Genomic DNA, 20593 nt, shown 5'->3' with positions numbered 1-20593 from the left:
GCCTTTGGGTATGATAAAGTAAATTAACTATGTTAGCCTGTAGTGGCCCTATGTCTGTACTGTGCTCCTGAGCATCTTCGTCAGCTAATTCACTCTTCAGACCTATGATGGGGTTTACGGACCCCTCACTACAGCCAAGGCTGAAGCAGTACTGGGCTAGGAAAGCTCTCCCCCTCAGGCACAGCTGAGCAATGATCCTGGGGAAAGGAACACTATAAAAAGAGCTCCAGCAGCCCAGGCCAGAGGGGCAGGGGGAGGAGAGAAGCCATTTCCTGGAGGAGTACTGGCCTGCTACAGGAGGAGGAGGAGTTCTTACTGATGAGGTCCAGCTGTGAGTCTTTCTCCTCTTCCCCTTGCTATAGGGAGAGCCAGAGGGTTGCCTGCATCGGCCCTGAGACTCTGGGGGTTTGGAACAAAGGACTATAATCAAACAACATCCATGCCCCAAACTGAGACATTGGGTGAGGTAGGAAGTGGCCTGGGGAAGATGAACAGGAGGCAGGCCAAGCATAGGCCAGTCCATGCTGGCACACTTTCAGGACCCTGGGCCAGGACCTGGTGGAGAGGGAGGGTCTGGGTTCTCCCTACCTCCCCTAGATTCCCTTATGCATAGCCCATGGATGGGAAGCTACCAAAAAGAAAGCTTACCCAGCTGAACCCTGTTTAGGGGGTCCCTAACACATTGAACTGAAAAGAGACTACAGCAGCTGGCCCTGGTCACTAGGCCTGCTGACCAGACAGCGCACTCTCCTATGAGACTCTATTAAAAGAAACTTGTCATTCATCATTTTCTGGGGTCAGATCCTGCCCTTTCTTTGAGCCATGCATAGAGGGTCCTTGTGATGATCACCACTTCCATGTGATAGAGGGGAGGTAAGTGGTTTTTGTGGCACTGTCTCACCCCTAAACATGGCAGGCCAGGCAGAAAAGATGCTAATTGTCCCCACTTTGGCATCATGTAACCTTCAACTAAGGTGAGAGAGGTCAGAACGCTCAACTCAAAGACTCCGAGTGATTCCTCCAGCAAAACCAGAGTTAACAAGACTTGGCATTCCTGATGTTTCCACAGTAAAAAGCAAGCAGAAAATAAAACAACTTTAAGGAAAAAAAATAAAAATACCCACAACAATTTTTTTTCAGGTCTTCTTTATTAATCACATCTGTTTAAATGCCTTTTGCAGATCACCCCTAAGTATTACTGTCCTTACTACTGCTGTAATTAAAATAAATAAAATATCAGCTCTTAATAGTTCATACTAAGTGGTTTTGAAGGATGTTCTTGTCTCAGTTGATGCAGGGTTGTTTACAAAGCTGCATTAAACTACACTTTTAATTCTTTCAGGTGTTCAACCACACATAACTATGATCGTGACAGGAAGTGGGGTTATTGTGCTTCTGCATCCAAAGACCATGTAGGTAAGGCAAGTAATTAATAACATCAGCAACAAGCCTCTGAAAAGGACAATTGCCCCGCAATATCCAGTATTTTGTTATTAACTATTATTAGATGGTGATTTATTATCTATCCATCAAGTGTGCATGATGCTTTATAGACAAGTAAAAGGTGAAACCCTTGTTCCGGGGATCTCACAATCAAGGTTGGACATAACACAGGGAAGTGGAAGTAGGGGAAGGATGATATTTCCACAGAATAAGGAACTTACTAGGTTATTTCTTGTGCGGTATGCACGCTAGAGGCCAGATCTTCGGCTGGTGTAGCTACACTGATGTCTGTATAGCTACACTGATTTACAGCAACTGAGGATCTGGGCCTTTCTCTATTTTAAAAATATTAAAATATGAACTATTCATATAATAGTGTTGGGTTTAAACTTTTTTTCTGGAGTCTAGATCGGTGCTGGAAAGTGAAACCTGTCATTTGTCCATCACACTCGCGCACTCTGTTCCCATGTATGTTTTCAGTACCCCATGCTGTGAAATTAAAGCCTGAGCCCCATTCTTTGGTTAAATGTCAGTGCTATTCCTGTGCATAGGGAAAATCCTACTCGCTATAGGTGAGGCCCAACTTCATCTCATATTGCCAGGCATGCAAAACAGTATCTTTCTGGGGAAAGGATATGGATGAATCCTGGACTCACTCCCCCTATAATACATTCTGCATCAGTCACCAGCTCTAGGTCTGGAGGGATCAGCAGCATGTTTAGATGCCCTGTAGGAATATCCAAGTATGGAAGTGATGTGACTGCTAGACTGCCAAAAGGCTGTATAGAAAAAAACAGCCTGTCTCCCTTTGGGCTTTCACACTCTCACTCTCCAGGCTCAACATCTTCCCTGCCTCCCTTTCTTAGCTTCCCAAGATTTAGCAGATAGGCGGAAAGCAAGTCCTGCATGCAGCATTTGGGCACACAAAGAAGGCACACAAGTAGTCCTGGCAAATTACGGCCCTAAATGTAGTCATGCTGCAGGAGCACTGAATTCGTGAGGTTGTTAGCACTGCACTCTGAGCTTATGTAATGGAACTGTGTTTCATTTGGTAAGTTATGGAATTAAAACAATCTTTCTAATAATAGCAGTGGGCAAAGTAAACCATGTCAGGCAACCCTTTCATTGTAAACTAGCTGTGTTATTCCATGGGCATCTGGCACAGTAGGAGCCATTTCTGAAGGAAGGAATAGTGCCTGGTGCTCTGTTTTTACAGGAATCACCTTCTTTTAATTGATGTGCCCAGGACTAGCCTTCTGCACAAACAAGTGACCATTTGGGGGGTATCTTTCTATTTATGGTACTTGTATGGCCCCTGTTACAGTAGTATCTCATCCTTCATGTATTTATGGGGAACCGAGGCTCGGTGACTTACCCAAGGTCTTGGAGGAGTTTGTGGTGGAGCAGAGACTGGAAGCCACGTCTCCCTTGCCCTGGTGTTCTAGCCACTAGACCATCCTTCCTCCTCACTGAGTTACACTTGTAGGCTGTTCCTGTTCCCCTCCACCACATCATCAGATGATAAAACAGTTCTGGCTGTGTTTCTGACTTTTTTTGTTTTGTTTGTAATTTCTTTTAAACAGTTGCATTTTTTTTTAACAAATAAGGAAATATTTTCTTCCTCACGCTAAACACACAGATACTCTACTGTCAGCTACTACTTCCTCAATACTGCACAGAAAGAGAGTAGAGCTTCAAAAATAGATTGTCTTATGAAGGATTCATATGAAAAAAAAGATATTGAAGTGACTGCTTCAAAGAGGATGAGGAAATATCAGCGTTCATTGCAGAAGTAGCTGAAAACAATGAAAAGGGTCGTCAGCTGAACACAGGCAGGATTTTCCCACAGATTTTATATAGCAAAGAGTAATAGTACTGTATGCACGTCATTTTGATTGTCCGTATAAAATAGGAAGTAAAGGTCTGTAGTAAACTCTTTTAGATGTAAGCGATTTTGGACCCAGTTGGTTGCATTCTAATGTGTGGCTGGATCTTGTGAAATTGTCTGCACCATTAATAAATAGAGGGGCGTTATCAGATCAGAAACATGTACTAGCTAGTTAAACTCCTGGAGAAGAGCCATCTCAGTATGGTGAAAAGTGTCCTATCCAAATTGAAAGTAGTCCAGGAAGTTGGGTGATGTGGTCAGACTGCTGAGAGCAGGTGACTCACTACTTCAGCAGGGCTCTGGAGAAGCTGAACTCAAGATGGTTGTTAGCAGTTGTGAAAGGAGTCAAGTGAGGGTTTACTCACAAAGGAGGGATGATATCCTGGGATGGCTCTAGGCACAGACTGGATGGACAGCTGCTTGGGGCACCATGTTTACCAGGGATCCATAACTCTGGGAAGCATTCCAGGCAGGAAGAAACAATCTGGCCAGAATACTCCTGTGCTGTAGGAGCACATCCCTGATATGGAAGTTGCAGGAGTACCTGGGCTGTCCAAACGATAAATAGTGAAGCAGAGGGGAGAAGAGATGAGGATGCCAGGGGAAGACAGATGGGAAATGACCCAGGGATGGGAGAAGGGAATATAATGAGGGGTTCCAATGAAAGAGAGAAGGACAGAGCTAGGGGTTCTGATTTGCTGACTTAGGGGTGGTACCAAAAATGATTTGCCATGTGCTCCACTATACTGAGGGATATCCCAGGGAGAGAGCAGCAGATTGAAAATTACAGGAATATGTAGTGATGAAACACTATATAATACAGATATTTCATAACTATAAAATGGAAGAAGCAGCAGCATAGTCGTGTTTACATGCTTTTTTTGATGTTCTCCTTGGGTGTGACTACCAGTATATGTACACAGGCCTAGATACTGATCACAGTTACACCATTGTAAATCTGGAACTAATGCCTTGACTTCCGTGAAATTACTCCAGACTTACACCGATGCAGTGAATTTTAGGAACTGGCCTCAAGTGCTTTGCTTCAGTCTTTATGTGTGGGTATATTTTTACATGTTGGATTGTCTACTTGGCAGAATTGGCATGTTGGCAGCACAGCACCCTGCTCAAAGAACAGCTCAATGGTGTAATTCTGCATTGTCTTCATGGCAGAATTTGGCTAGGAAGCATTAGATAAAGAATTCAAATGTAGGACAAATATTGGGCCAGCCTCTCAGCTAGATCAGTTGGCCTCAGTGGTGAGACGCTGGTTTATACCACTTGATGAGTTAACTGAGTGTCTTTTGTTAACTAGTGTTATCCCATTAAAAAGTATTATGAACTTTATATGGTACTTTGTCATGTAAAAGGCAGCCTCCATCAATTGACTTCATGGGGACTGAGAGCAGTGGTGTCAGTTCAAATATTTCAGGGGTGAAGGGAATTCCAGTTCCTCTCCCAGGTCTCCTTTGGCCAGAGAGTCTGCCCTCCCTTTTACCACCATAGTTCATGAGCAGGTGCCCCCGGGAGCTGAGTTCTCAGCCTGACTCCCCGCCTGGCACTGTGGAGGGACAGACTCTCCATGCCCGGCGTCACAGCACCATTTGAGTGGTGTACCTCGTGTGCCAGATTGCAACGCCACTTGCTGAAATTTGGCTTGGCTGCCCCTTCCACTTGACAACACCCCTCCCACTTGACACCACTGACTGGGAAGTAGTGCTGACAGGTTTTTTTTCAGGTTTTTAAAAAATACTTTTGGAGAATAGGAAACTTTATGGTTTACTAGTTTGATGCAGTTTGTTTGTTCTGACTTAATTTGATCTGCTCCTTCTCTTCCTAGTAGGAAATTCAGCATCATCCCACTTACCTTAGTTTTAGAATGCACCAGAGTCTACTACCAGGAATGTATAATTTATATAATCTAAAGGAGAGACATAATCCCACTTAGTTATGTTGCTATGTAAAATACACAGGGCATTAATCCGGGCAAATGAGAGCTTCAGACTTTTTTTTTTATCACTAGTGTAAAGGAACAGCTCCATCTTGTGGACATTTGTCCCCTATCCTCACATGATACCTGCTGACTTGACTTGACTTATCAATATTGTGAATAATGATCATGTGTCAAATTTTGCTTCAGTTATATCATTATAAACCCATTTATTTCAGTGGTGGAGGAGAATTCAGCTCACTGAGTTGTATAGTTTTATAGATCAAGATAAATCTATTGTGCCATTTAAAAAGGAACAGCTGAATAAACATTGTTTTAGTGAGATCAAATGGTGATATTAAAGCCATAAGGCATCTGAACTCAAAGTGTTACTATTCTGCATAACTTGCCAATGTCTGACAAAACAAAGACTGAGCTGTCTGGCAGTTATTAACAATAATTTATTAATAGATTTCTCAGATTATTGTGCAAAGAGCCCATGCAAAAATGGAGGGACCTGTTCCGTTGCCTATGATCATAGTTCTTATCACTGCGCATGTCCTGAGGCATTCACAGGAAAAGACTGCGAAATTGGTAAGTGCCTTATTTAATGAGCAATGGATATTAGAGGTAGAGGACTTGTCCAAATTTCTTAGTGAAAAGGTAATATTGTTGTGATGTTAGAGAACACTAAGACATGAATGTTTGTGTAGGCTGGTTTCCAAGTGATTATGATAGACAAGCTGACTATCAACTGACAGGACAGCTGAAAATAGCTTAATTATACAGTTATAAATTCAAACCTGATCTGAACCACCATTAAAGTATTAGGCTAAGAGTCATACAATAAGACTCTTCCCCCCAACCCCCGCACTCAGATTTGGAGATTAGCATACATGCTTAGAAAAGAATAATTATATTATATGGTACTTAGGGTAGAGAGACATGACAACCAAAATAATTTTAGGTAAGGCACTATATCCCAGAGTATGTGCACATGTGCCCATTAAGGATCTTACCATGCTCTCAGTGATTTTACACCAGTGTAATTCCATTGACGTCACTTGAGTTATTCCAGATTTACACCAGGGTAAGTGGAAGTTATCAGACCATAAGGCTCTTATACTGTTACACCAGTTTTACAACAGTATGCAGTGCTGGTGCTAGGCATAAGCAGATTAAGCATTTGCTTAGGGCCCCGAGAAATTCAAGGGGGCTGGCCCCTTATTCACTTTTTTAGTATGTATTGTGGAGGTGGGGCAAAAATATTCCTGCTTAGGGCCCCAATGGGCTAGCACTGCCTTTGGCAAAATAACTCCACTGTGGTCAGGGTGTTGCTCCTGATTCTCCAGTATAAGAACAGAATAAGGTCTCATGAAAGCTCTCGTTTCTCTTTGTTGTTCAATGAAATTCTTTTCCTGCTGCTCGGGAGCCACTTAATGGGATATGTACAATGTGTATGGTACAGGCTGCGGCACCAGAGTAGCTGCCCCCATTACAGCCTTCATCTGTAAGAACCATTCTGCCAAACTAACAGCTATGAGGAATACATAAAACTGGGATGAATGTCATTGTATTTTACTCTGATTTTTCTTTCTCACTTTTTGTGAAATTAACTATGAGGGGGCTTGCCGAATGGTACCACTGTCTTGTTCACAGGAGCATATGACATTTTAAAAGCAGGAGAAGGCCATCTGGCCCAACTGGCCTCTATTTTTATTTCTAATTTATTCTACTAATATTCATAGCACTTAACACCATGGTGGCTAGGTGCTTCCATTACAAAGGTTAAAGCACAAATTGTTTGATTAGCATATAAGCCTGGATCTACAAAGGGACTTGGGCATTGCAACACTGAGTGTTGGGACGTGTAACTTTTAGACATCTAGAAAATCACTGGAACAACGTGATTCACAAAGCCTGAGTAGGTGTCTAGGCTCCTTATACAATGAATGGGGAGAGATGGGTGCCTAAGAATGAGATCCACAAAAGGCAGTATGTTAGCCAGGGACCTGCCAGAGCTAGCCAATGGGAGTTTCCAGTAAGAAGGGTGTGTCCTAAGACCCACCCCTCAAAGAATTAGACACCTAAGTGCAGGCTGCAGGGAGGTGCCTGTCCCTGCTTGCAATCCACATCTGGGACCCCCCTCTCCGGGAGTGAGGCAGATAAAGTGCCTAATCTGCTGCTTGCAAGCAGAGGCCATGCGTGGCGGGGCCATGCACCACATCCCCTTCCCCCCCCCCCCACGAGTTGTTGCTTGGCTTGTACTGAGCATGCTCACGTGGACAGAGCATGCTCAGTAACATTTGCTGAAGTTGCTGCCCTCACTCTGCCCCCCACAACTATCGGCAGGCACGGGTCATCTCTGCTTGCAAGGATGCATTAGGTGCCTGCCTCACTATACACAAAATAACTGGAGGAGGAGGGTAGAGCACTCACTTAGGATGCGTGAGACCCAGGTTCAATTCTGATGGGCAGAGTGGATTTGAACCTCTCCGGAGTGTGCCCTGTCTGCTGAACTATGGGATATTCTGATATGGGGCTCTCTCAAACTTTCCTGTTGAAGCTGTTCCACTGTGGGTAATTAATGGAAGAGTCACTGGGCCAAAGAGAGCATGTGAGAATGTCTCCATAGCCTGGTGGTTGGGACATCCACCTAGGAAATGGGAGATCCAGCATCCAGCCCCCCTGCTCCAATCACTCTTTAATTATTTATCCAAAATGAAACAGCTACAACAGGAGAGATTGAGGGAGACCCCTGTTAGAATGCCCAGAGCTCAGAGGTTAGCGTACTTTCCTGGGATGTGTGGAAGACCCCTGTTCAAATCCTCTGTCATCAGGCAGAGGTAGGGATTGAACGGAGGGTCTCCCACATCCCAGGCGAGTGGCCTAACCACTGGGCTAAAAGCTAAATGGTGGGCACCGATGGTGGCTCCTCTTCTCACCAGATTTTGAATGGGCCCCAGTCTGGTAGGTGTGATCAGAGCATACCTCCTGGATCAGACTCCACAGGCAAGAGAGGCAAGCAAACACCTATCTTCCTCTTATTTGTGAATCACATTTGAGGACAAGGTGGGAGATAAGTGTTCAGGTACTTAGAATGAGGCAGCAGTGTGCATGAACTGAGGCAGAAACGTAATTGTCCAGAGGACTTTTAAAGTAAAAATTGAGGTGGGCGAGTGAGTGTATGTGCCTACAGGGCTAGCTGGCAGCCAAGCAGGGGTTTTGTGGATCGCAGTGGTACCTAAAACTGGGATTTAAATCTTTGTGGATCTAGGCCATACTTTCAAATAACACGTGGCTAGTTAACAAGAAAAGGGATGATTAGGGCATAACAAATCATTTGGTATCATTCTTTGTAACAGACCTTAGAAATCTTTTTTTGTTTTATTTTAGGGAAGTGTTTTGATGACAGTCGCTATGAGTACTTTGACACTGGCGAAAGTTGGGCAAGAATCCATAAAGGAGTAGTGGAAGAATGCATGTGTGTTAACAGCCGAATTGAATGCCAAAACACACGCTACACAAGTATTACTCTGTGCTGTCATAGCATAAACATTATTTTGTTCTCAGTGTATATATCTGCATGTAGTGGGCTAAATACAAACAGTGATGCTAAAACCCTGCGCTACAGTATTCTACATAGGGACCGGGCTTTTGCAACACACACATCCAGAAAGAAAAAAATATTTTTCCTTCCACGTATGGATAATGGACCTGATTCAGCCCGTGAGCATGTGCTTAATTAAGTGCTTTCCTGAATAAGGATGGACTTAAGCATGTGTTTTATTTTAAGAACACACTTAAGTGCTTTCAGGAACAGGGATGTGATCCTAAAGTGGGGCCCATAAGAATAAACAATAGATTAAAGAATAATAATAATAAAATTACACCTTTATCCCAGAATCTCAAAGCAATTTACAAATATTAATTAAGCTTCACAAATTTATAATTAGGTAAATATTGCCACCCCCACTTTACAGGTGTGGAAACTGAGACACAGAAGTTAAGTGACTTTCCAAGCTCACATAGTAAGTCCATGGTAGAGTTGGGAATGTGCCCAGGAGCCAAAATCATTGCTGGCATAACTTTGACCATAGGAATCCTGATTGCCAGTCACGTGCTCTAACTACTTCACCAAGCTCCCTCCCTGTTTGTTTATTATAAAGTATTATACTGCTTTCTAAAAACTTTTGCAATAGTGGGGAGCATATTATGAGCAGTAGTAATAATAATTACTGTTATTTGTTAAGCAACGATATTTGCAACAGAGGGGAAGCTATATTGATGTTGACGGTAAAAGTAAACAGTGAGCCAGATCCTCAACTGATACAAATCAGCATAGCTCTGTTGTCTTCAATAGAATTATCTCAATTTATACTAGCTGAAGGTCTGCACCACTGTGAAAATAGTAAAAAAGGGAAAACCAATTCCAAAAGTATATATGGCAGAGAAGGAGATTCCTTAAGATGTTATCACCATGGTAAATATGATGAACATCTCTACCTTCTTCTTGCTTTCATCCTCTCATGATGATTCCAACAAGATATGATGTGAAATTTGTTTAAGTGGGTTGCATTTTCTTGTACTGCATGTAGAATTGAGAGATTCCAAGGCCAGAAGGGATCATTGTGATTAACTGACATCCTGTATAACACTGGCAATAAAACTTCCCTGAAAAAAAATCTTAGAGATTATCTTTTAGAAAACCAGCCAATCTTGATTTTAAAAATTGCTAGTGATGGAGAATCCGCGACCCTTGGTAAATTATTCCAATGGTTAATTGTCCTCACTGTTAAAAATATATGCCTTATTTCCAGTCTGATTTGTCTAGCTTCAACTTCCAGCCATTGGATGGTGTTTTACCTTTCTCTGCTAGAATGAAGAGCCCATTATCAAATATTTGTTCCTCTTGTAGATACTTACAGACTGTAATCAAGTCACCCCTTAAACTTCTCTTTGTTAAGCTAAATAGATTGAGATCTTTGAGTCTATCACTATAAGGCATGTTTTCTAATCCTTTAATCATTCTTGTGACCCTTTTCTGAACCCTCTCCAATTTATCAACAATTTATCCTTGCATTATGGACACTAATTGGATTTGATCTTCTATTTATGTTTGTAGGTTGCACCAGTAATCCCTGCCTCCATGACAGTGCCTGTAGAATGATTGTCTTCACTGGGAAAACTATTTGTGGTTGTAAAGAAAACTTTGTAGGAAAATATTGCAATATTGGTAAGTATAACAATGTGCCAGGGAGAACAAATGTTATTGATTGATCATCTGACTGATAACAGGTGTTTGTTACTTGCATCTTCTACTCAACATGTAGCAGAGTCTTCATCTGAAGAATCATGTAGCATAAGTAACTTCTCTCTGGCTAAGGCATTTACCATATTCCTCCAGAATAAAACCTGTTGCATTATTCCTCACCAAGGCCCCAATCCTGTAAACACACATCCTTAACTTTATGCACATGAATATTCTAATTAAATTATTTATGCACATAAAGTTAAGCATACGTTTGCAAGCATATGTTTGGGATTCAATGCATGTACGGTAGCATAAATTCTTTCACACAAAAGCATGTATCTTATATTGTTCCCACAGGAAGTAAAGAAATGTCTGTTTTAACAAGACCGCTGGTAGTTTCCCATATTTGTCAGTCATATATAGTTAATAGGAATAGACTCTAATAAAAGTGTATGCATTTCCTTTTAGTCATCGAGACCTGATTCTCTTTTCACTTATACCAGTTTTACACAAGTATAGCTCTACTGATACTCCTGATTTACAGTAATAAAACTGAGAGGAGAATCTGGCTCTTGGCATCTAGACATATAATTGCTTTGTCGCTTCTTGTTTGAACTTCAGAGGTGCATAGTTTTTGATGCAGCTTTCTTAGGGAGTTTTGAAGTTTGTTGCTGCATGGATTATATATATTTTTAAACTTTATCAGTGCACTAAATCTCTTCAAGTAAACTCAATGACTATCTTTCAAATACAGCAATTTTTGCATGCAAATTACAATAGGTCTTCAGCCATACCACACCAATCTTGTCATCTGATTGGCTAAGAGGGCTTGTTCACTGATCCAGGGTCTATTGTAGTCAATGGCAAGGGTCTGTAAGAGGGTAGCAGTCTCTGAGCATACCCCCTTGCTGTGTGGCATGCCATTGCAGTCCTCAGTCTCAGTTTCTCTCTGTTTTGGGAATAATTTATTCACTCCTAGAGTCTTTAAAACAGCATTCCCTCTCTCTTGGGATCTAATTTATTAAACATTGTCTGGTTCTTAAAAAGATCCTGCCTATGGCCCCACCTTAGGTTTGGGGCTCCAAGCTTCTCTATTTCAGGTTCCAGTTCTGGCTATAAACTCTCCCGTTAAATTCAGGGTTTTCACAGCCCTCCTTCTGGGGACTGTGGCCTGACTGAGTTCTTTCTCTCAGCAAGCTCTCCTTCACTGGACTTGGAGCCTCCTTTTTTGTTCACCCAAATAATCATCTGACTAGTCCTTTGACCCTTCCCAGGTAGAACTAATAACCCCAATGAACAATGCTCTTGGTCCCAGGCCTTTAAAGAAACAATAGCCTGGATTTTCCTACTCTTTCTCCCTGCTAGGGACTACTCCTTGGGACCATCTTCCTCTCAGCCAATGTCTTTTTTTTTTATTATTCCTTCACCTTTTATTTTTCTTCCCCCTTTCCAGGTATCTGGGGAGCTGGCCTCTCAGACTGTCTCCTCCAGACTTAAAGCCCTTTTTTCTCCCCCCCCCACACTGAGCCACAACCTGGACCCCCCCTGCAGAGTTCCATTACCTTTGCACCCAGAACCCCCACAACAAGCCCCAGTACATCCAGATGCCCCCCTCACACAGATCCCACACAGAACTCTCTCAGCCTACACCTGGATCCCCCCACACTGAACCCCTCCATACTTCGATCTTGCTGAGCCTGCCCACCTATACCTGGTGCACCTGGCACGAAAGGGCAGGGCAGGCCCTGTCCTTGTGCTGTGTCAGGGTTGGGTGCAGCCTCATCGCTGAGTCCGCGTCCCAGGGGCGGGGAGCTGCACAGTGATCTTCCACCTCTGTGCAACCTGTGGCCTGTGCTTCCCAATGCCATGCTGGAGCCTCCACATTTATTTGACAAATAAAATTTGCAGAATTTTGCAGAATTTTAAATATTGTGCGCAGAATTTCCTCAGGAGTAAGTGGTGTAGGAGTGGGTTTTTTTCCCCCACCCCAGCTTTTCTGTTTCTCCTTGGGGTTCGGGGCATGCCTTGATCCCAAGGCTTTAAACCTTGTGGAACCTGCCGCAAGCCAGTGCCAATGGGGAACCCCCACGACTCTTGTCTCAAGTGTCTGAGAGAGGCACACCGAACGGAACGGTGCAAGATCTTCAAGGGGTTCCGTCCCAGGATGAAGAAGGAGCGGGACTTTCATCTCAAATAGCTCCTGATGGAGGTGGCTCTTCATCCTCAACCAGCCTCCGACCAGTGGGATCCAGTGCCGCGCTCCTCCGTGTGGAGTGCTCCGGCTTCCATGCGCGAGGCGGGGCCAAGGAAGGACTCTGGGCATAGAGACGGAGGCAACGCGGCACCGTTCCCACTCCCCGGTGCCACAGAAACGGCACAGGAAGATTGACAGGGACGCTTGCCCCACACTGAGAGCTTCCATCTCGGACAGTGCCACTGAACTGCATCCTAGAGAGAAGCCCCCGGTGCCGGCAGCCCAGGAGGCAGCACTGTTCACTTCGGCCCAGCATGCAGCACTGTCTAGAGGCAAGCCCGCAATGCTGATTCAGAGATCGCCTTGACAGTCCCTGACTCCATCACGGCACTGTTCCCCATCGCGGCATCGATCCCGGTTTTGGCATCGCTCGTCATGGCACCGCTCTACATCATGGTACTGCTCTACATTGCAGTACACTCCGCTTCACGGCACCACTCCCCAGCCTCACAGCACCGATTCCCGGTGCAGCTCTGATCTGCACCGTCCTGACCTTCGCGTTCCAGGTTCTTGTCATTGGACTTGGAGGCAGAGTCTCATTACCCTCACTGTAGCCGACACAGGTCACAGCGCCACCGGCTGGAAGTTGGTGTGGGCAACGGCCCTTCTGGACCCCGTGGGCCTACCACCAAGCCCAGGGCACTCACTCTAGGGGCTCTCACTTGGTGGTGAGAGCATTGGAGAGTCATCCCACTCCTCGCGGCACTGAGATGACACCGGTGCGAGTTGCACAGCTGCCCCTGGATCCTGTCCCCACCACCAGCACCATCCCTGCGGTGGTCAGTGTGGAGCCTGAAGCCATGCAGGATGCTCCCAGGGACCCAGAGGGACAAGAGGACCCTGTGCTTGCACTGGTATCGGTGTCGGCGGCATCCTCCCCGGACGAGGTGGTTGCAGGGACCTCCTCCTCCGGACCGCCCCCAGTAGACAGTCAGGCACATCAGGACCTGCTGTGCAGGGTGGTGTGCAACATGGGGCTGCAGGCTGAGGAGGTGGTCGAGCCGGAGGACCCAATGGTAAACATCCTGGCTCCGGAAGGGCCATCGAGGGCAGCATTGCCCCTCATTAAAACTATTCAGGCCACCACCAAGACCCTGTGGCAGACCCCCGCCTCCATTCCTCCAAGAGCGAAGGGAATCGAGAGGAAGTACTTCATCCCCTCTAAGGGGTATGAGTACCTCTACACGCACCCGCAGCCCTGTTCATTGGTGGTGGCTGCGGTGAATAAGCGTGAGAGACAGAGGCAGCAGTGTCTGACTCCCAAGTCTAAGGACTCTAAAAAGTTGGACCTTTTTGGCCAGAAGGTATACTCGACTGGAGGGTTCCAGCTCAGGATTGCCAACCAACAGGCAATCCTGAGTAGATATAACTTTAATTCCTGGAACTCTATGTTTAAGTTCAAGGAGCTAATGCCCATGGAGTCCACGGAAGAGTTTGGGGCAATTGTCAACGAGGGCAAGACAGTGGCATGGACCTCTTTACAGGCCTCACTGGATGCTGCAGACTCGGCTGAGTGTACCTTGTCCTCAGGAATTGTCATGAGGTGAAGCTCATGGCTCCAGGCCTCTGTGCTTCCCCCAGAGGTGCAACAGACCTTACAGGACCTGCCGTTTGATGGTGCAGGCTTATTTGCGGAGCAAATTGACTCCAGGCTTAAGGATTCATGGGCCACGCTCAAGTCGCTGAGGGTTCACACCCCAGCCACTCAGCGCAAAGATTTTAAGTCGCAGCCCGTGCAGTGTTTTTACCCTCCCTGACCTAGGCAGGACTTCTCTAGGAAGCGTGGCAGGAACGGTGGGCGCAAGCCTTCCCAGCCCCTGCCTAGCCAAGGCCAGGGCCAGGCACGCCCTTCATCATAAGCAGGCCTTTTGAAGGTGCATCCGGGGATGATGCACCAGCCTACAGACTGGATCCTTATCCCTGTTTCCTGAACCGTCTGTCCCACTTCTACTGTGCTTGGTCACAAATAACATCAGACTGCTGGGTCCTTTGCCCAGTAGAAGTGGGATATTCTCTCCCATTCTGCTCCTCCCCTCCCTCCCATCCCCCTTCCCCGTCCCTCTTCAGGGACCCTTCTCACGAGCATGTCTTCATGCAGGAGGTCCACACGCTTCTCACCACAGGGGCAGTGGAGGAGGTTCATCAGGAGCTAAGGAGCAGGGGATTCTACTCCCTTTATTTCCTAATCCCCAAAGCCAAAGGGGATCCCAGACCCATCCTCGACCTGCGAGGCCTCAATCCCTTCATGAAAAAGCTGAAGTTTCGCATGGCTCCCTGAACATGATTATCCCTTTTCTGGATCCGGGAGACTGGTACACCACCCTGTACCTCAAGGATGCATACTTCCATATCTTGATATGGCCTGCCCACAGACTTTTCCTTAGGTTTGTGGTCTGTCACAAGCATTACAAATTTATGGTCCTTCCCTTAAGTCTGTTCATGGTTCCTTGAGTGTTCACCCAAGTGCATGTCAGTTGTGGCCACCTTCCTACGTCGGAGGCAGGTGCAGGTATACCCTTACCTCAGTGACTGGCTGTTCAGAGGACAGTCCAGGGACCAAGTGGAAGCACAGGTCCACTTTGTGAGATCCACCTTTGACAGGTTGGGTCTCCTCCTCAACGAGAATAAGTCAACTGTGTCACCAACTCAAAGGATAGAGTTTATCATGGCAGTGTTGGACTTGTGCCAGGCCAGGGCGTTCCTGCCAGAGGCTCGTTTCCAAGCAATGATGGACATCATACAAGGCCTCGGATGGTACCCTACCACCAGAGCAAGGGATTGTCTGAGGCTACTCAGCCACATGGCAGCATTCACTTACGTGGTACAGCACGCCAGGCTGCAGCTCAGACCTCTCCAAGCTTGGCTAGAGTTGGCCTACCGTCTGGGGTGTGACAACCTGGACGCAGTGCTCACCGTTCCAGTTCAGGTCCTAGAGTCCCTCTGCTGGTGGCTCAACCCGCAGGAGGTGTGCGAGGGAGTCCCCTTCCACAGACTCCAGCACTCTCTGCCTCTGGTAATGGACGTGTCAGTGCTGGGATGGGGTGTTCACCGAGGAGGCCTTCAAACGCAGGGCCTCTGGTCTCAAGATGGGCTCTCACTCCACATCAACATCAAGAAGTTGAGGGCAGTCTGATGAGCATGCCAAACCTTCCAAGCTCATCTTCAAGGGAAGTGTGTGAGAGTCACGATGAACAACACAACTGTGATGTTTTACATAAATAAGCAGAGTGGAGCCCGTTCCTCTCCCCTGTGTCGGGAAGTCCCCAAGCTGTGGGAGTTCTGCATAGCCCACTCCATTCATCTGGAAGTGTCCTACCACCCAGGTTCCCAGAAAGAGTTGGCAGATTACCTCAGCAGATGCTTCCACAACCACGAGTGGTCCTTCCGCCCAGACGTGATACACAGTTTTCTCCAGGGGTGGGGAGGTCCTCAGATTGACTTATTTACAATATGAGGCAACAGGAAGTGCCTGCAATTCTGCTCCTTCTGGAATCACAGTCCGGGCTCTCTTGCGGATGCATTTCTCCTCCCCTGGATGGAACATCTGCTGTACGTGTTCCCACTATTCCCACTCATGCACAAGATCCTGCTCAAGATCTGCAGAGACAAGGCGGTGGTCATACTGGTGGCATCGGTGTGGCCTCACCAACACTGGTACACCATGCTACTGGAGCTGTTGGTGGTCGCCCTGATCGCTTTGCCCTTGGTCCCAGACCCGATTACCCAGGACCACAGTCACCTTCACCATCCCGACCTCCAGTCCCTTCACCTCACGGCTTGGAAGCTTCATGGCTAAACCCCATGGAACTCATGTGCTCCAAGCTGGTTAGGGAGGTCCTGCTTGGTAGCAGGAAACCCTCCACCAGAGCCACCTACCTGGCCAAGTGGAAAGGGTTCGCAATCTGGTGTGCTCAGAGCCACACCCCCCAGTGCAGGCGCCCATACCGCTTATCCTGGGATACCTACTGCACTTGAATCAGCAGGGTCTGGCAGCATCATCCATCAAGGTGCATTTGGCAGCTATCTCTGCCTTCCACCCGGGAATGGCTGGACGTTCCGTCTTCGCCACCCCCGTGATTGGCCGTTTCCTTAAGGGTCTGGAAAGGCTGTACCCACAGGTTAGACAACCAATCCCAGAGTGAGATCTCAACCTGGTCCTTTCCAGACTAATGGGGCCCTGTTTGAACCACTGGCGACTTGCTTGCTCATCTACTTGTCATGGAAGGTGGCCTTCCTAGTCGCCATTACTTCAGCGAGGAGGGTTTCGGAGCAAAAAGCCCTCACCTCTGACCCTCCCTACAGGGTTTTCTTTAGGGACAAGGTCCAACTTAGGCCTCACCCTGCCCTCCTTCCAAAGGTTGTGTCCCAATTCCACTCTAACCAGGACATTTTTCTACGTGTCTTTTACTCTAAGCCTCATGCGAGTAGCCAAGAACAGAGGCTTCACTCACTGGACTTTCGCCAAGTGCTGGTCTTTTACATTGAATGCACTAAGCCATTCTGTAAATCAAACCAGCTTTTTGTGGTGGTAGCAGACCAGATGAAAGGACTCCCGGTCTTGTCGCAAAGGATTTCGTCATGGATACCTGGACGTGCTACGAGCTAGCCAAAGTTCCAGCTCTGGCACTAACTGCGCATTCCACAAGGTTGCAGGCCTCTTCGGCAGCATTCCTGGCCCAGGTCCCAGTATAAAAATCTGCAGGGCGGCAATGTGGTCCTCAGTTCACACTTTTACCTCTCATTACGCCATTACCCAGCATGCTCGAGACAATGCAGCATTCGGCGATTCCATAACTCTGACCCCACTCCGGGGTTGGGCTTGGCAGTCACCTACCTGGAATCGACATGAACAAGCACTCGTAACTGTTCTTCGAGATGTGTTGCTCATGTCTATTCCAGACCCACCTGTCTTCCTCTCTGTCGGAGTAGCTGGTAAGAAGGCAGTGAGGATTGCGCCAGATCAGCAGGGTCATATATTCACCGCCATGGAGGCGCCACTCCAGGCGGCTCAACAGCTGACCCAACAGGTTCTGCTAAAGGAAAAACTTTCAAACGACTGTGCATGCGGCACGCACACACCTAACTGGCATGGACGTGAGCAACACATCTCGAAGAACAACAGTTACGAGAAATTGACAGGTTTCAGAGTAGCAGCCATGTTAGTCTGTATTCGCAAAAAGAAAAGGAGTACTTGTGGCACCTTGGAGACTAACCAATTTATTTGAGCATAAGCTTTCGTGAGCTGTATAAATTGGTTAGTCTCTAAGGTGCCACAAGTACTCCTTTTCTAGTTACGAGAAAGTGAGTAACCGTTTTTTCCTGGCAACATCCTGAAGGAAAGTAAGAGTGATATTTTATGGCTGTCGCGTGTGAGAAGTACAACAAGCAGGGGAAGATTAAAGCAGGATCTTCAGGATTTAGTCATTGGTTTTGAGGGGTCCTGCAGTGAGAGAAGTGTGTAGTGTAGCTTCTAGAAATGGCTTTGGTAGGCTGCATCACTTAGAAGGAAGATGAAAAACTCAGGAGTTGAGGGGTCGGTGGAAGTTCAACTAGGGAAGATAGGAGGCAAGCGCCTGAGTACTGTGATTGGGAATCAGCTCTCTCTCTGACCCTCCAATATTAACTTTGCGGGAGGGGAAGGCTTATCAGGGGCTATGTGGTATCAGTGGCTAGTCCTGTTAAACTGTATCACTGTGAGCCATTCGCATTATCAAGGAATGCAATGAAAAAGTTTAGAAAAACATTAAAAAAACGTGCAAAAGGGGAAAGTCCTCCAGGGTTCTTAGCTGACATCAACCCCAAAGGGTCATCTCCCAGCCCTTCCTCCACTCAGGTCAGTTGGTGCTGGCTGGCCAAGGAAATGGGAACATGCAACATGGTTCTGACTGGGGCAGTATACTCCACTTGCATTTATTGGAGCTCTGGGAGTGACTACACAATCCCTCACAGAGTTCCTTCAGAGGCAGTGTGACTCCATAACTCTCTGATTGCAAAATGGAGTCCTAACAGGAACAGTGTTAAGGTTCCCTTTTAGTTGGCAACTTCCAACACTCAAAGCTGAAATGTGACTTCATAAATGTGCATGCAGTATGGCCTTTATTATACGACCCAAGATTACTGTAGTATTGCTATACTACTGGTGTGTGTCTGACTTGTTTAGAGCAAGAAATAAACAGGCGTTGATTGCTTACTTGAAAATAATAAAACAAACACTTGGCCTGCTAAACAAATGACTTTAGCTGCCTGTGAGCCATCTGCATGCGGATACATAAAACCCACACACAAAATGTGAAAGGAGAGATCCAGCTTATCTGTCAGGGCTGTGAAAACATATTTAAAAATGAAAAGCTCTTTGCCAGGATTTATACAGACTAAACTAATGATAATAACCTACCAACGCTACAGGAATATACCATACAATAACAACACAATCATGATTAAGGCATTTTGGTGTTTGTGATCCCAGATAACCTGGAACTCAGTTTTAAAAAAGAGTTTAGATTTTTTTTCTCTTTTCCCCATTCCCTTCTCGTGTACCACTATAGCGCAGGGTTTGAGGTTGTTTGAATGCCCAGAGCAGTTCAAATCAGCCAGTGTACAGTCCAGGTTCCCTTGACCTTCTCTCCTCCAAATTCCCTGAACCTTGTGTTCCTTCCTACACCTCTCTGCCCCCCAAATCTCCAACCTCTGCCGTACTTCACATTCCCCTGCATATACCTGCCAGTTTCTCCCTCTCTTTGCTCTCCCTGACTACACAAATACATACTGCAGTTTCCCCCCTGCCTTTTGCATCCCATGTTTCCCTACACACACCCTCTCTGTTGAGTAGATCTGGTGCAACATGTAGCATTTGAAAATAAATATTTAAGATTAATGATAATTTTTGCCATTAATTTTCCTAACTGAAAGTTTGTCTGTCAGTAAAAGCTTGTGGATAAAAATCTTCAGAGAAACTCCTGAAAAATTACCAGTTTTCAAAATGGCTTCTATTTCCCATTGTTTTCAGTTGACTTGAGGCCATAACTGCCCTCAGGTGAGGCCCTCTTTCAAATGGCCACTGACTCCAACTGTTTTCAGTGAGAGTGAACCCAACAGCCATCTTTGTTAAGAACAGACCTACTGAGAACTGTTGGAGGTAGGTTGCTGTTTTGAGAAGGGCTTCTAACCGCTGGCAAGTTACAACCTCAGCCCCACTGAGATGGATGAGAGATGGTAGCCACTTTGAAAGAGAGAAGTTCTATGTGGAATTCTTTGCCACAGAACATAATTTGGCAGCCTTGCTAAAGAAGACACTTTCAGTTATGAAGAATAAAGAAAAAATGCCCATCATTTAAAAAAAAACAACCACCTTCAAATGTAGCATAAGATTTCAGTGAGTTTAACTATAAGAGAAGTTTGAAGCACCCGTGCTGATCCATAATTAAGATAATTCAAGAAAAAGAAACAGTCTGAGACTGGGTGCTGAAATTCTTAAAGGACCCTTTTGCAATTAATTTTAACTAATAAAATAATTACCCAATTTACTTGAAAATTCTCAGAAAAATCATTCTTATTCAGCGTGTGAGTGCTGTAATTTTGGAGAGGATACACTGTTTTCATATATGACAAAACTGTGAATCCCTGTTTTTGGTGCAAAACTCATCCTTAGCTATGGAATCAGGGAATCATGAGCAGGGATTCCTCATATAATTTGTGTTAGAGATGTGCAGAAAGGGCCCAGACTTAGCTTCTATGTCTTTCAGCTCCTCTCCCCGCCATTTTCATCTGTTCCTCCTTTTCCATTGTAAGCTCTTTGAGGCAGGGACTGTGCGTTCCTGGATGTCT

At 45.9% G+C, this 20593-nt stretch overlaps 1 protein-coding gene across 1 annotated transcript in view; it reads left to right on the top strand.

Moving 5' to 3' along the window:
- The window catches only part of HGFAC (HGF activator), a 61644-nt gene that overhangs the window by 16464 nt on the left and 24587 nt on the right, over positions 1 to 20593 (top strand). The window contains exons 4-7 of the mRNA XM_074951776.1: positions 1343 to 1416; positions 5733 to 5855; positions 8658 to 8789; positions 10387 to 10497. Coding sequence (XP_074807877.1) covers positions 1343 to 1416; positions 5733 to 5855; positions 8658 to 8789; positions 10387 to 10497 — 440 coding nt within the window. The remainder of the gene's footprint in view (positions 1 to 1342; positions 1417 to 5732; positions 5856 to 8657; positions 8790 to 10386; positions 10498 to 20593) is intronic.

Source organism: Natator depressus, chromosome 4 (assembly GCF_965152275.1).
Source record: "Natator depressus isolate rNatDep1 chromosome 4, rNatDep2.hap1, whole genome shotgun sequence".
Taxonomy (NCBI): Eukaryota; Metazoa; Chordata; order Testudines; family Cheloniidae; genus Natator; species Natator depressus.
Note: the sequence above shows the minus strand (reverse complement) of the source record. Positions and strands in the feature narration are given on the sequence as shown.